The sequence below is a fragment of the Alternaria postmessia genome (assembly GCF_024291825.1).
Source record: "Alternaria postmessia strain BMP 2775 chromosome Unknown scaffold_40, whole genome shotgun sequence".
NCBI lineage: Eukaryota > Fungi > Ascomycota > Dothideomycetes > Pleosporales > Pleosporaceae > Alternaria > Alternaria postmessia.
In genome coordinates, this window is record NW_026260113.1 from 212202 (window position 1) to 224259 (window position 12058).

Below are 12058 nucleotides of genomic sequence, written 5' to 3' on the forward strand. Positions count from 1 at the left end.
ACGGCACTTCAGGCGACGGGGGCACGGTCGTGGGAACGTGTCGGGGAAGCAGGTGCTGGGTGCGGGCCCAGAGAGATGTCAGGAGCGAAGGGCAACATGGAGGCCTTTGCGAGCTTGGAGGAGTGAAGGATGCAGCAATTCACGCAACAGCGGCTTGGAAGGCTGGCACGTTGGGGAAGCAGAGCCGGAGCGGACCAAGGCGAGGCGAGGCTTTGCTGTTTGGGATAGCTAACGCGACTAGAGGCCCCATGAGAGAGGCCGAGAGATCCCCACGACCTGGCACACGCGACCCCGCCAACGAGGAACCGCTCGGGACTAACGCGCCGAAGCCACAGGTTCCATCCATTGCTGGCGAATTGTGTTGCCCGCCTGGTGGGGCTCTATACCGAAGAACATGCATAGAACAACACTCGCCATTCCATGATCCGGCGGCCATGCTGAGCAGCACACGCTTCCCGACTCTGTGCCCAGCCAGCCCGGTGCCTGGCGAGCAACAACACGCTCAACCGCCATGCATGCTGCTGCGGCGAGGCTAAACTCCCACCAGTCATGCGCCGCGCTTCTAGAACAAGACTGGCAAGCAACCGTGGCGCTTGTTGGCGGCCCTCGTAGAGATCGCCATTGGAGAACGGACGAACGTCTTCTAGCGTCTTCCCGTATTGTGGTTGTGACATGCACTGTGCGAGTCCAGAGCACCACGACAGCTGCTGCCCGCCAGCAAATCTCTTCTGTTGCCCGCCAGCTCCATCTCACATTTGCTGGCTTCCAAATCTCAAGCCCCTCTCGACCAGCGGCCACCTTCCCGTATTACGCTGCACGCACGGCACACATCCCCCGCATGCGGCTTGCATCTCGGACAGCGCGTCAGCGTGGTGGGTCCGGACGAGAGTGTGTCCCAAGTAGCGCTGGGCAAGGCCCAAGTCACGCGTGACATTATCCACTAGACTTGTATTACTGTCCGAGACATACTACAGAAAGCAGACATCCGCGAGACGCCATCGCTCTACAGAAAAGCCTCGGAGGGCGGGTATGTGTTCGTGTGCGCCTGCCGCTGCAAATAGCCACGCGACTTCTCATTCACCCTTTTACCCGAACTCCATCGCAGCTTCCATGCAAACCATAGAAAGAAAAAAACTACACAAACACCGGGGATATGGCGCCCAGCATACAGATATAACACATGAATGAATGCAACAAAAGAACGTCGCCACAACAGCAGCCTCATAATCTCCGCAGTCGCTTGCCAGCCCCCAGCTCAATGGCCGTGCGACTGTTGAGAATGAGCTCTTCGTTGCCACCCTCTGGAGGGTTGGCCTGAATGTATTCGCGCCGTATGCGTGCAGCTTCCTTGTCCCACGTATCTACGCGTTCTTTGAAGTCTGCTGTGCTCGCCGTCGCGTCGTCTCGTGCAGTACTGGCTTGGTCCAGGTACGGCTGTTTGACTTCTTGCTCTGCTGTGCGCCACCTCAAGCCAACTGCATTACGAATCTCCTGTTTCGGTGCTTTGGCCTCGGGGTTGCCTGTCCTCGCTTTGTGAGCGTCATCGCACTCCTGCTTGCAGATGTACCAGAAGTCTTTGGTGAACAGTAGGAACGGGTTGACACCTGTACGTCCTGGCTTGATCGGACGTTCACCAATTTGGTCTAGAATAGCCCCTATGATAGCAGCTTCGTAGTCTTCGTCGCGTTGTACCCGCCCAGATTTGTCCTCTCTTGGTGTTGATGTTGTAACGGCGGGCTCGAATCGGCGCTTCGTTTCTATGCTGGGTGTCGCTGGAGATTGTTCTACTTTGATCACCTTCTTCTCAACGAGTGGACTTGATATCTTGATGGGCCCCAAAATTGTCTCAGCAACCTCTGCAGCGACCCGGAGGCCTGATAGGTACGCGCCGTGCACCGTTGCGGGATGTGTGCCACAAGTCGCTTCACCAGCGAAGTGCAGTGGGCCATGTGGCCGCGCCATCACATCGTAGTCACCTGCCTGTGTCTTTGGCCCAACATATGAGTAACTGCCTCGAGCAAATGGGTCTCTCTTCCACCGCGTTACAATCGCTTCTGACGGCAGGGGAACGTGGTTCGGTGCGAACATCGCATCGAGCCGGTCCGTAACCTCTTTGACGAGCTGATCGTTCGATGTCGCTTCGGCGTAGTGAGCAGCGTCGCCTGCCATTAGCGCTATCAGCACTGGCTTTCCGCTCGTCTTTATACAGTTCCAGAAGAGATAGAACCGTCCACGTTTGGCGGAGTAGTCTTCGGGTTGCATGCTGGCTTCGTCTTCTGCTTTGTTGAGCAGGCCGAACATGTCTCGGTCTGGCTCCCAGAAGGCTTTTTCGTACACCAGAACAATCTACGTATGTTGTCAGAAGGGGCAGCAATGACTGAACAGTTGAACTGACCTTGTTGAGGAGACCAAAACCCATTCGTTCTATAACGTCCTGCTTCCAGTCAGGGAGAGGAGGTTCGAACTTGATCGATCCAGACTTCAGCACTCCCAGAGGGGTGGTCAGAACGACCTGGTCGGCCTCGTAAAACTCGCCGTTTGCGCACTCAATTCTAACAGCTTTGCCTTTATGCTGTCCGTCGGTATTGTAATGAACGGCTTTGATGGGGGTGCTAAAGCGGACATCCAATCGATTGGGACATTGCCATAGACCGCGCGGGACTTGTTGGTAGCCTCCTATTACTTCACTATGTTCGCCCTCGAATTCATTGCCAATATCCTGATCCCAGCCGCTTAGACTAAGCTGGTTGACGCTAACAGCATTCGCATATTCGAGATTGGCGTGATGCCAACTCAACAAACGCATGTCTCTGGGCTTGAGATCAACCAGTGATTGATACTGAAGGAGACCTTCGTCCATTGTCTGTCCAAGTGTGGGATACTCGGATGCTCTCGCAATCGTATCGAGATCTAAAGACTGCATCTTCGATGCACCCGCTTTGAGCTCCCAACCCATACTTTGGACCGTTTCAGCTGCCGTAACATCCGGGTTGAAGCCTGCGCTGAGCTGGTATGCCCTGCCCGCTAGCTTCTCTACCCCCGTTGTTGGTTTTTCTTGCTTCGTTGACGCTGTGCTCGTAGCATTTGCGGCCAAAGGAGCATCAGAATGTTCTAGCTCAGCAACAGTAGGCCCATCGACATCGGCTGGCTCACGACCAAAGGCCATCAAGTTACGATCACCCTCCACTGTCCTATGAGCCGCTGGCTTGTTCCGATATACTGCCGCTCTTTCCAAAACATCATTGTACAGCTTCTCCACCAGGATGTCCTGGCTTCTCTCCACCACCGTCCCATCGTAGTCGTATAGTATAGTGTTATCGCGGAGGCCATGGTAGGGTATACCGAGCTGACCTCGGATGATCGCGTTCAACGGGTTGCCGTGCTCGAATCCGGTGACGATCTGGGCGCCCATCTCAGCTGTACAACGATGTCCAGGAGGGAGCGTTGAGCTGAGCTGATTGAGAAAAGGATGCGAGTAAACCCGGCCACCAACACGCGGACGAGCTTCTAGTATTGTGATCTTCGGTGGAAGTTCGCCCGCTTCTGTTAATTGATCACCTAGCTGGGCGAACAATCCTTCCAGATGGCGAGCGCATCCTAATCCTGACATACCCGCACCGACCACAATGATTGAACGTCTGCGTGCGACTTTAACCTTCGATTTTGGGAGTGTACCGGTAGTGTCAGGTACTTCAGCACATCCGAAATTGATATAGCCGTTCCGCATAAGCCATAGATATGCTACCCTTGCTAGACCGAAATGGCGCCTGTCGCGGGCGCATCCTGCAGCTTCTTCGAGAGAGACATACACCAGAGGATTACGATGCCATAGCCGAAGTATCGCATTCCTGATGTTCAAATAGATGGTGACCTGGGCGTGAGTTACATGTTCTCGTAACAACTTGTACTCAGCAGGATGTAAGGTGAACGGATTCAGCCGGCTGTTCTCCGCTGCTAGAATGCACTGTCGGCCAAACTCCGGCCACGAGAGCTCTGCAGGTATGCTTGAATTTGCCTTCATCTCGTTGACTTTCCCTTTTGCCGGGAGCGAATTTGTTCTCCGATGCTTCTTCTGTTGCTCGTGCGGCTGTGGGAGCTCAGGAGTTGAAGATGATTGTGATGCGCAACTCAGGCTTTGTGGTGTTCTTGCCATGAATGCAGCATCCCCTCGATGATTCCTTAATGATAGATGGGGTTTCGCGTCGTTTCCGTCAGGAATCGCATGCGAATTGTCGTCGTTCAGATGCGACATTTGTTTGTTCTGGGTATTAGTCATGCCGTTGATGGCTGAGTTTGGTGTGAATGGTTTTTGCAGTGGCGAAGGAGTATAGTTGGTCCCATATCCATTAACGAAAGCGCTTGGGGTAGACCCTTCTCCCTCGTGACTTGTACCCAGTTCCGATGTATCGTGAGAATCGCCGTAGTGTACGGACGATGCACTCGATTCCCGGCCGTAGCCCAAGTTACTAAACCCAGGTATAGGTGTGATGCCGCCTTTCAGATGTATACTATCATTGGACATTGGCATCGATAGGAGATCATCGTGAGTTTGGTCGAAGAGATAGGTTCCGTCATCGAGTGCGGTAGGATCGGCTGTGGATTCGATGTTGAACATGTTGATGAAGATGTGGTGAGGGAAGATGGGAGGCACCTGACAAGGAAGCGGCTACAGGCCGCAGTCAGTAGTCGGCCACAATTCCACTAAGATTGTCAGTATGTATAACGAGTGAAGTTTGTTGCGAAAGCATGAGAGGTTCGGTTGAAGTTGTAGCGATGGGGGTGGCAGGGTGCAGGTAGACGATAGACTGATGCCCAGACTTGTGGAGGTCGAAGCACGAAAAGAAACGCACCATACCCGCCTAGGCAAACTCCGTCTAAGCCAACCCCGTCGTTCCTGACTTCATCCCTCTCCCGACCACGTCTGAGCATCCATCTTCCATCCATCATGGCGATGGCGGACACGTACAAAGATCTTATTGTTAATGTGTAGCTTGGCATCTAGGAAGCGCCGACATCTGCAAGCCGACCCCGCTCTTACGGAAGCGAGCAGTACTACAACCCATTGCGATGACCAGCTCGAGACCACCCACGTCTCCATCTCAAAGGCCTTCCATGTGGGTCTGTGCGTCGTGCGAGGCATACGCATTCTCTCCTCTTGCTGCGTCGGCAGTCTCGTAGCATGGCTTTGGGCTCTCGATTGTGTAGCACATATCTTCGTTCATCCTATTGCGCGTTGTGAGGTAAGGTTCATCTGCCGCAGCGAACCGTGCAGCTGACAGAAAGACACATGAGGACGGATAGTGGTATACGGTAGGTTCATCTTCGATATGCATGTATCACCTTGGTTAGATCAGGACTGATAAAGACACACAGAATCTCAGAAGCCATCTATCTGCATAAACTCCTGCGCAAGCCTCTCCCAATCTGAAGTCGGAAATGCGACTGCATCGCACGTATCAACCGAAACTCAACATCTACACCGTCTATGCGAGTCGCTATCCTTCGACTTTTCAATATCACATTTCAACGCTCTTCAGCGCGCTATAGGCTACAAAGATACCATCGAAGACGCCATCTGCTTGTTTGTAGATCTATGTGTCGACCAATGCACACCCAGAAGGGTGTCATATGGATCATGATGGTCTCTAACGCGGATGGCATACTTCGAGGCCGACAATAGGCGCTCCACAACAAGTCAGGGCAGTTGGGCCTTGCTAGCACAACTCCTGGCTGCCTCTCTAGTGATTTAGAACATACGATATTAGAGCAAGCATATGTGCTTAGAGGAGAGTATGCGGCTACTGTGGTACACCACAGTTTTGCAGCTCTTGTTTAAAAGCTAGCTGAGCATTTTGGACCTTGAATACCTGTCATTTTCCAAGCTTACTGAAAAACCGTATAAGTCATTACAAAAATATCGAGTGTACATTTGCCCCCAAGTCGTTCAGAGTCGTGAGACATGATTATGAAACCCTAGATAACCTATGATAATCACGTGGTACGTTTTGTCGACGCTAACTTGGAACACTTCGTATGCCGAGGCGATTGTGTCGCGCCGATTGCCAACATTGGAGCACACCGTCTTCTGACTTCACTTTTTCAACTCACGACCTCGCACAATAGACAATGCGATGGCCTTGGTCACGCAACGACGATGACCAACAGAAAAGCGGACTGCCTCAATGGGCCCCTCCAGCGAAGTTGGACAATTGGTCAAGCACGCTGTATGAGCCACGGACTTTGATTCCGGCTGTCGCTCTTACAGTCTCAACAGTTGCTGGTGTCCGGCTCTACAAGACTTATTTGCGTCGCATACCAACCGTCAACCATATCAAACCACGCTACTACCGTCGGAAGGGTATATTTGGCCAGGTCACAAGTGTAGGAGATGCAGACAATTTCAGGCTGTTCCACACGCCAGGTGGGAGAATAGCTGGGTGGGGTATCCTGCCCTGGAAGAAAGTACCAACGAAAAGAGAGGACTTGGTCAGGCAAACAGTAAGTACTCTAGAATAAGAAGACACTAGGCGTTGTGGTGGAAATATTGCACCCAATGAATGGCTGACTTTATGCCCAGCTTCACATCCGGATTGCTGGAGTCGACGCACCAGAACTTGCACACTGGGGCCGAGAAGCTCAACCGTTCGCGAAGGAGGCCCATGGATGGCTCATCAATTTGATCCACACCCGCCGAGTACGCGCATACATATACAGACGCGACCAGTACGATCGTATAGTAGCCCAAGTCTTTGTACGCAGATGGTTCTTCAAGAAAGATGTGGGGCTGGAGATGTTGAAGGCTGGCTTGGCTACAGTATACGAGGCCAAAACAGGTGCCGAATTTGGTACTGCTGAAGAAAAATATCGCGCTGCGGAAAAGAAGGCTCGTGAGAGCAAAGTTGGGATGTGGGCGAAGCCGAGCTTTGCACAAAGGTTGGTAGGCACAAGCAGTAAGACACTGGAGAGCCCACGCGAATACAAAAATCGACATAACGCAGCGGACAAGGCAAAGAAGGCTGGATGAAGAAGTTCGGCGAGAGGAGCTGCCAGACCGCTGCTCATGTGCAGAAGCAGACAAGTGCTGCGATCGAGGCAGGAAAGCGCCAGCCTTGTTCATCGTGCCGGTCCAAGCTATGAAGAGTCACCAACGGTCCGAAGACCCCACAAAGCGAATTAGCGTATTGGCATTTATGATTATTGGCATCTTCGGGGTACTTGAATATAGTGACTGCAAAGCAAGCATCCTCCGATATACAGGTCGTCGACTGGCTCTTCGACCGAATGTGTATATGTGAGAGTCGCGATTCATGTTGCGAGTCCTCAAAGGGATTTATGACTACTAAAAAGGTGCACATGGTACTGAAAGTAGTAATGCCCTGGTACCCGCAGCGCACAGATGCAATAGTTAGCTCCCGTGTGACTGTACCCATTGAGAAAGCTCTGCGCGACCATGTCAAAATTTCTTCTCATTTGTGTCAGATGCTGGGGATCTGAGTTTCGGCGCCGTAATCGGTCCTCCGCATCGATGTTCTCCACGACGAGCTGGAAACAACTGTGAATGTTGCAACTGCATCGGACCTACCCATGACTAGATCGCACGTCTTGCGTGAGTCAAATCTTGAGAAATGCATTGTATAAGAGAGAGAGTAAATGCAAATGACTGGATACTACCCTTCATCCATCGCGTCTTCAAGGATCGCCGACGGTCTTATCTGTGCGTTATCGGAGATAGCTTAATTGGCCCGTCGCGCATCATTGGAATTTTTTGGCTGCCGCATCACAGCTTCCCCACAGATTATACATAAACCCTGAGGGAGTCATTCGTGCTCTGCTCAACTGGGTCGAGCTATAGCCCTTCAATTGCACCTGTCGGCCACCGAGCGACCTTCTTCCCGCGCGTTCGACGCCTCATCCTCCATCTCCATCTTTTGTCGCGCTCGACGCTCTCCAATTGCTTGACTGCCTGCAAATGGCTCTCTGCGGGCGTCTAGCACGTCGCGTACCTTCCCTTACAGGTCATACTCGCTCTATTGCACCTTCCACATACTCTCGAAGTTTCACAACCCGAAGTGCTCGGCCGTTGACTTCGCTCCGCTCCAGCACTGAGTCACCTGCCGCTCTCCGACAGCTGCGGGCATTCACAAAGGTCGCGTCCGCATTTAACAAGACACAGACCGCACCCAATGCAGAGGCATACCTGAAGAGCGGCGTCATTTCCGGCGCGCAGGACCTTGTTGACGTCAAGAAAGTCCTAGTCATTGGTAGTGGTGGTCTCAGCATTGGTCAAGCCGGAGAGTTTGACTACTCAGGTAAGCACTCGTGCCCATGTAAATTTGTGCCATACTCACGATTCATCAGGTTCACAAGCACTCAAGGCCCTCAAGGAAGCTGGCGTCAAATCCGTCCTTCTCAACCCCAATATTGCTACCATCCAAACGTCCCACGTGCTCGCCGACGAAATTTACTACCTGCCTGTAACACCCGAATACGCCGAATATGTCATTCAGAAGGAGAAGCCTGATGGCATTTTCCTCAGCTTCGGTGGACAGACTGCGCTGAACTTGGGTGTACAAATGGATGCCAAGGGCATTTTCGAGAAGTATGGTGTCAAGGTGCTCGGAACTAGCGTTCAGACTCTGAAGACCAGTGAGGACCGTGATCTCTTTGCGCGCGCTCTTGATGAGATCAATATTCCCATCGCCAAGTCGATTGCTGTTTCCACTGTCGACGAAGCACTCGACGCGGCCGAGAAGGTCGGATACCCTATCATCGTTCGCGCCGCGTATGCGCTCGGTGGTCTCGGTTCGGGTTTCGCAAACAACCCGGAGGAGCTGAAGAATCTGTCAGCCCGTTCGCTCACACTGTCACCTCAAATCTTGGTTGAGAAGTCTCTCAAGGGCTGGAAGGAGGCCGAGTATGAGGTCGTCCGTGACGCCAGCGATAACTGCATCACAGTCTGCAACATGGAGAACTTCGATCCTCTTGGTGTACACACTGGTGACAGTATCGTTGTCTCGCCAAGTCAGACATTCAGCGACGAGGAATACCACATGCTCCGGTCTGCGTCCATCAAGATCGTCCGTCATTTGGGAGTCGTTGGCGAGTGCAATGTGCAATACTGCCTACAGCCTGATGGCCTCGACTACAGGGTCATCGAAGTCAACGCCCGTCTCTCTCGTTCATCTGCATTGGCATCCAAGGCAACTGGATACCCTCTGGCGTACACTGCAGCAAAGATCGGTCTCGGACACACCCTCCCCGAGCTGCCCAACGCCGTCACTAAGACCACCACTGCAAACTTTGAACCCTCTTTGGATTACGTCGTCACCAAGATGCCTCGATGGGATCTTAGCAAGTTCCAGAACGTCAAGCGCGACATCGGCAGTTCCATGAAGTCAGTCGGCGAGGTTATGGCTATCGGTCGCACATTCGAGGAGTCATTCCAGAAGGCTTGCCGTCAAGTCGACCCCAAGTACCTTGGGTTCCAGGGCGAGAAGTACGGAGAGAACCTTGACGAGGAACTCAAGAACCCCACCGATCGCCGATGGCTTGCCGTTGGTCAGGCGCTGTTCCACGAAGGCTACACTGTCGACAGGGTCCATGACCTTACTAAGATTGACAAGTGGTTCTTGCACAAGCTTCAGAACATCGTCGATCTCACACATGAGCTTGAGGAGATAGGCAGCTTGTTCGGACTCAAGAAGGAGATTATCCTCAAGGCCAAGAAGCTCGGTTTCTCTGACAAGCAGATCGCCAAGGCTGTCAACAGCACTGAGGACGAGGTCCGCGCACGCAGGAAGAGCTTTGGTATCAAGCCTTGGGTGAAAAAAATCGACACTCTGGCCGCTGAGTTCCCTGCCGATACTAGTAAGATTATGCCCTTCCCTTCATTGATGAGTTTTGCTAACATTTCACAGACTACCTCTACGTAAGTACATCATCTTTTTTTCTTTTCCCCCACCATTTCCTTTACTACAATCACCAGCACCGACTTTGGTCACCGTCCAGTTGATGCTGCCATATTATTCTTTGCGGTGGTTCTGCGAGGCCGGAGAGCTCTCGCGGAATTAAGATTCAAAATCCCGAGACCTGCGACAACCTCCATGACCTTGTATTGTCATTGTGGCAATCTCTTTTCGCTCCCTTGTAGTCGCTAACATATAGTCTTAGACCACCTACAACGCCTCATCCCACGACGTCACATTCGACGACCATGGCATACTTGTGCTTGGTTCTGGTGTGTACAGGATTGGCAGCTCAGTCGAATTCGATTGGTGTGCTGTCAACGCTACCCGCTCCCTCAACGCCCTCGGAAAGAAGACTGTCATGATCAACTACAACCCCGAGACATACTCTGTAAGCAACATCAATGCCTCCATTGAACCTTGACTAACATGTGTTCAGACTGACTTCGACGTTGCCGACAAGCTGTACTTCGAGGAGCTCAGCTACGAGCGTGTCATGGATATCTACGAGCTGGAGACTGCCAGCGGAGTTGTTGTTTCTGTTGGTGGTCAACTCCCCCAGAACATTGCTCTCAAGCTTCAGGAGGTGAGTTATGACTGTACGAAATGCATGTGAAACATACACTAACTTCGCATCTCCACAACTGTAGTCTGGCAAGGCTAAAGTCTTGGGAACGGACCCTCACGATATTGACAAGGCCGAAGATCGCCACAAGTTCTCTTCTATCTTGGATTCAATCGGTGTTGACCAGCCCGCCTGGAAGGAGCTTACCTCATACGAGGATGCGAAGAAGTTCGCAAACTCTGTTGGCTACCCAGTTCTTGTTCGCCCATCGTATGTCCTGTCAGGCGCTGCCATGACTGTCATCCGCGGTGAGGATGAGTTGAAGGAGAAGCTTCTTGCTGCTTCCAACGTCTCGCCCGACCACCCAGTCGTCATCACTCAGTTCATCGACGGCGCCCAAGAGATCGACTGCGACGCTGTTGCTTCCAACGGAAACGTTCTTGTCCACGCTGTCAGTGAGCACGTCGAGAACGCCGGTGTTCACTCCGGAGACGCGACCTTGGTGCTTCCTCCTGTCAACCTCGACAAGCGCATCCAAGAGCGTGTCAAGGAGATCGCGGACAAGGTCGCCAAGGCTTGGAACATCACTGGCCCCTTCAACATGCAGATCATCAAGGAGGAGGTTGAGGGCTCTGAGCCCAACCTCAAGGTCATTGAGTGCAACCTACGTGCCTCTCGATCCTTCCCCTTCGTCAGCAAGGTCCTTGGTACCAACTTCATTGAAGTTGCCACTAAGGCCCTCGTTGGTCGCGACGTGCCCGAACCAACTGACCTTATGAGCGTCGAGAGGAACTACCTCGCCACCAAGGTTCCCCAATTCTCCTGGACCAGGCTGGCGGGTGCTGACCCCTACCTTGGCGTTGAGATGTCATCCACTGGTGAAATGGCCTGCTTCGGTAAGGACCTCGTTGAGGCCTACTGGGCTTCCGCGCAGTCACAGATGAACTTCCGCCTTCCCCAGCCTGGTGAGGGTCTTCTTTTCGGTGGTGATGTCACACCTGGTTCGCTCCACTCAAACTCTCTTATTCAGATCGCCAAGTACGTACACGCACTGGGCTACAGATTCCTTGCTGCCAACAAGGACGTAAAGGAACTTCTGGAGAAGAACACCGAAGGTATTAGTGTTGAGGTCATTGAGTTCCCCAAGGATGACAAGAGGAAACTCCGTGAGGTGTTCGAGAAGAACGACATCCGTGGCTGCTTCAACTTGGCCAAGTACAGGGCGAGCGGTCTGTTCGACGAGGACTACGTAATGAGGAGGAACGCAGTCGACTTTGGTGTACCGCTATTCATGGAGCCCAAGGTGAGTCGACGAAACCCGTCGTCAATGATTTGAAAAGCTAACGTCAACGTAGACTGCCGTTCTGTTCGCCCAATGTATGAGCGAGAAGCTGCCCAAGAAGGAAGGTATCCCCAGTGAAGTCAGGTCATGGAGCGACTTCGTTGGCGGTCGGCCATTGTAGACGAGTGTGATCTATTGGGATAGGGTTCGGTATCTTGCCGAGAAAAGAAGTATTCATTACAGGAG

General features: G+C 52.6%; 4 protein-coding genes across 4 annotated transcripts; 3 read left to right on the forward strand and 1 right to left on the reverse strand.

Annotated features, from left to right (window-relative positions):
• Positions 1-1221: 1221 nt before the first annotated feature.
• Positions 1222-4615, reverse strand: J4E82_006699 (uncharacterized protein; the record flags this gene model as incomplete). The annotated part of the gene is made up of 2 exons (XM_051732954.1): positions 1222-2346; positions 2396-4615. The coding sequence occupies 2 exons, from the start codon at positions 4613-4615 to the stop codon at positions 1222-1224; spliced, it is 3345 nt and encodes a 1114-aa protein (XP_051587347.1).
• Positions 4616-4982: 367 nt separating this feature from the next.
• J4E82_006700 (uncharacterized protein) lies at positions 4983-5639 on the forward strand (the record flags this gene model as incomplete). Its single annotated transcript, XM_051732955.1, has 2 exons — positions 4983-5240; positions 5382-5639. 2 exons carry the CDS (start codon positions 4983-4985, stop codon positions 5637-5639), a joined length of 516 nt encoding a protein of 171 aa, XP_051587348.1.
• A 487-nt stretch (positions 5640-6126) lies between these two features.
• LCL3 (putative endonuclease lcl3) lies at positions 6127-7024 on the forward strand (the record flags this gene model as incomplete). Its single annotated transcript, XM_051732956.1, has 2 exons — positions 6127-6498; positions 6578-7024. 2 exons carry the CDS (start codon positions 6127-6129, stop codon positions 7022-7024), a joined length of 819 nt encoding a protein of 272 aa, XP_051587349.1.
• Positions 7025-7969: 945 nt separating this feature from the next.
• Positions 7970-11993, forward strand: ARG4 (argininosuccinate lyase; the record flags this gene model as incomplete). Its single annotated transcript, XM_051732957.1, has 7 exons — positions 7970-8309; positions 8359-9867; positions 9918-9928; positions 10171-10356; positions 10405-10551; positions 10616-11833; positions 11886-11993. The coding sequence occupies 7 exons, from the start codon at positions 7970-7972 to the stop codon at positions 11991-11993; spliced, it is 3519 nt and encodes a 1172-aa protein (XP_051587350.1).
• Between the last annotated feature and the right edge of the window lie 65 nt (positions 11994-12058).